A 3022-nucleotide genomic window follows, 5' to 3' on the forward strand; every position below is an offset into this window, starting at 1 on the left:
GTTAACAGAATTGAAGTCTGCTGGTACTTGGCGAATTAAATGGACGCATTTTTCGAGATGTACGCCAAATGCCATTACTGTCCCATAATGGGATTTGGCCTATTCTGCCCAAGATCAGTAATGTATTAGAAAGCTTCCAAAGGAAACATTTTGGAAATTGTAGTATTTACCTATTAAATGCGATAAAGTAATGTTTGAAAATAACATTTGATATACACATGTACTAGCAAGTACAAGCGTTTGTCGAAAAGCATTTATTCCAGTGTCATTTGCTGCGGTGTTCTTTCTATACGATTTAGTGAATCGCTAGGAATCAGTAATGAGTTCACACCACTGCTCATATGTGTATGTAGATGGCAGAACACCGGCATAGTAGTTCAGTGCGTTTGATGTAAATACAAAAATAAAAATATACACATGAGATGATTTAATAGACCGCCTCATAGGCGGGCAAGCAAAACGTTAAAATATATTGAAATAAGTATTTTTCCAAGGAAGTTTACAGCTGTGTGTTACAGCTAGGAGTACATTGGGATACAGTTGTCTTTTCGGGGAATATTTATTTATTTTTTTTGCATTTTCGTTATGGAATTGTTATTTGCCGTGGGAGGCGCCTTACTTGAATGTATATCTTGCGATGTACCTTTATATATATTCATGTTTGTTGGTACGTATGTATCTCGATCTGCTCAGAGTGTGCCAGATATTCATGTTTTCGTATCACTAGAGCGCAAATGCTCTCATTCCGCCCAACGGCTGTCTGAGCAACAAACAGATGGCAAATGAGTGTGTGCCCAATGGCCTTAGTGTTTCGTGAGGAGCGCTGCTGTCTAGGCGCACAGATCTATTTTAGAACGGAATAAATGATTAGTGATTGGAAAAAGTGATTTGGGAGTACAATATACATATTTGTGAATTATTGCGAAATGGCTACACTGGAGCAAACGCGAAATCCTTTTTTGAATGACAGTGATCCGAAGCATAGCGGGTTTGAGTCATCCGACACTGACGAGACGGAAAACGAAATTCCGTATCACGCACGGGAGCATGCCAGACCTTTTACGTATGGCAAACTACCCAAAGGTTTCAAAAAGAGCGATTTGAATCACGTGCCCTTGGAGGATATTCCGGATGCTCTGCCAACCAATGCGACAGTGACTAGACCACCGCCACCAGCTTTGCCACTTAGCCCTTCAACGCTAAGAAGAAATACACGACCAAGTGTTTCGCCTTCCAGACCAGTTATAAGAAAGACACCATCTCGAGAGGAGTTCGAGCAAATGCTAAGGGAACGGCAAGAGCAGTCCTTAAGGGAACAAAATATTGCGTTAAAGGAAGCTCAGAATGCGTCCATACAAAAGGACCTGGATGCGTTGCAGGAGAAACTGAATAAACGAGCATTGCTATTGAGGTCGGAAGAGGAGACACTGAAACAAGAGCCCAGTGAGAATCTCTGCAGGGAAGTGGTGAAACTTGTGGAAACAATAGATTTGCCTGACGAAAAATTCCATGACGGTAAAGAGAATTTTCCGTCGAACGCTATTGTTGAGGCGCCGAGCAAATACGAATCTGCTCTCATAGTATCGGAAGTCATGAGACCCGATACGCCCTCATTTCCGGTTGCATCGAAAGCACTTTTAGAGGAGCGCTGCGTCAGTCCATATCAACTGACAATTCCGACATCGCCCAAACTTCAGCGAAATAACTCTCTGACACACAAGCACAAGGAGAGAAAACTTTCTCCATTGAAAATTCCTGACTTGTCCTCAATCGTCGCAGCCAAGCCGAGAGAACATGTACCAATCGATATTCCACATGATGTAGCTCCTCATCTCGTTAAATTCGCTAGAGATTCTTCGCAATTTTGGTATAAGCCCCATATGACTCGCGAAGAGGCGGTGGCTATTCTAAGGAATGCTGAGCCAGGCACCTTCATTATTCGCAATTCCACCACGTATAAGGGTGCCTTCGGGCTGGTGCTGCGTGTTGCTACGCTGCCCCATGGTGTTCCCGTGCCCGAAAATACTGCGAATGGCAATGATGTCCTTGTTCGCCATTTTTTACTGGAGCCCACAACAAGAGGTGTTCGTCTTAAGGGATGTGTAAACGAGCCCACTTTCACATCACTCTCAGCCCTGGTCTACCAACACTCCATCAATCAAATGGCATTGCCCTGCCGCCTAAGTATTCCAAACAGCGATCTAATGCTTTCCGAAGAAGATGTTGAAATCATTCATAGGCAAAGGCAACTACTGGAGCAAGGGGCCGCCTGTAACGTTTTATATTTATTCAGTATGAATATGGAGTCGTTGACTGGCGACGAGGCCATTCGACGAGCCGTACACGAAATGTTCTTGCAGCCCGCAATGGGGGCCCCTGTGGAGGTGCACTTTAAAGTGTCTCAGAATGGAATCACACTGACCGACAATAAGAGGCGTGCTTTCTTTCGCCGCCACTACACGCCCAACAACATATCACACATTGGATTGGATCCGGACAATAGATTTTGGAGTGTATTGGCGAACGACGAAGGGCTGGGTCGAGCAGTCAACAAAACCCTATTTGCATTTGTGGCTCGAGCTGCTGCAGGTAGCCGAGATAATCAGTGCCACATATTTTGCGATTTGATTGTAACGCAACCTGCATCGGCGATCGTGTCATTCGCCCAGAAAATTTTGCATTTAAATAAAAACGCCGAACTACTCTAGGCGCGTTATACTTTAGTCATACATTAGGAAAGGTCGGTTTGAAAGTAAAATAGAAATGCTTTTGTAATTCTCTGAAATAAACAAGTGGTGACTACAGTTTTTGTTCTTCATGCTACCTCCCATGTTTTTTTTTTTTTTATTTGTTTTTTTGCAAAATGAAATAAAGATCAAAAATGTCTTTCGCAATAATATCAAATTTGACGAAAAAAAAAAAATCCCTTGATAAACGATTGCAAATGTTCTTAAAATATTTTTAATAAAAGACATTCAGCCCGCCCTCATAAAAACTTACATGGGCGTATGTGGCGCTTTGC

At 42.8% G+C, this 3022-nt stretch overlaps 1 protein-coding gene across 1 annotated transcript; it reads left to right on the plus strand.

Annotated features, from left to right (window-relative positions):
• Nucleotides 1–786: 786 nt before the first annotated feature.
• Nucleotides 787–2804, plus strand: LOC131995048 (tensin-1-like). The gene has a single exon (XM_059362708.1). The coding sequence runs from the start codon at nucleotides 927–929 to the stop codon at nucleotides 2706–2708; it is 1782 nt and encodes a 593-aa protein (XP_059218691.1). The 5' UTR covers nucleotides 787–926; the 3' UTR covers nucleotides 2709–2804.
• Nucleotides 2805–3022: the final 218 nt, after the last annotated feature.

The sequence above is a fragment of the Stomoxys calcitrans genome, chromosome 2, assembly GCF_963082655.1.
Source record: "Stomoxys calcitrans chromosome 2, idStoCalc2.1, whole genome shotgun sequence".
Classification (NCBI taxonomy): Eukaryota; Metazoa; Arthropoda; class Insecta; order Diptera; family Muscidae; genus Stomoxys; species Stomoxys calcitrans.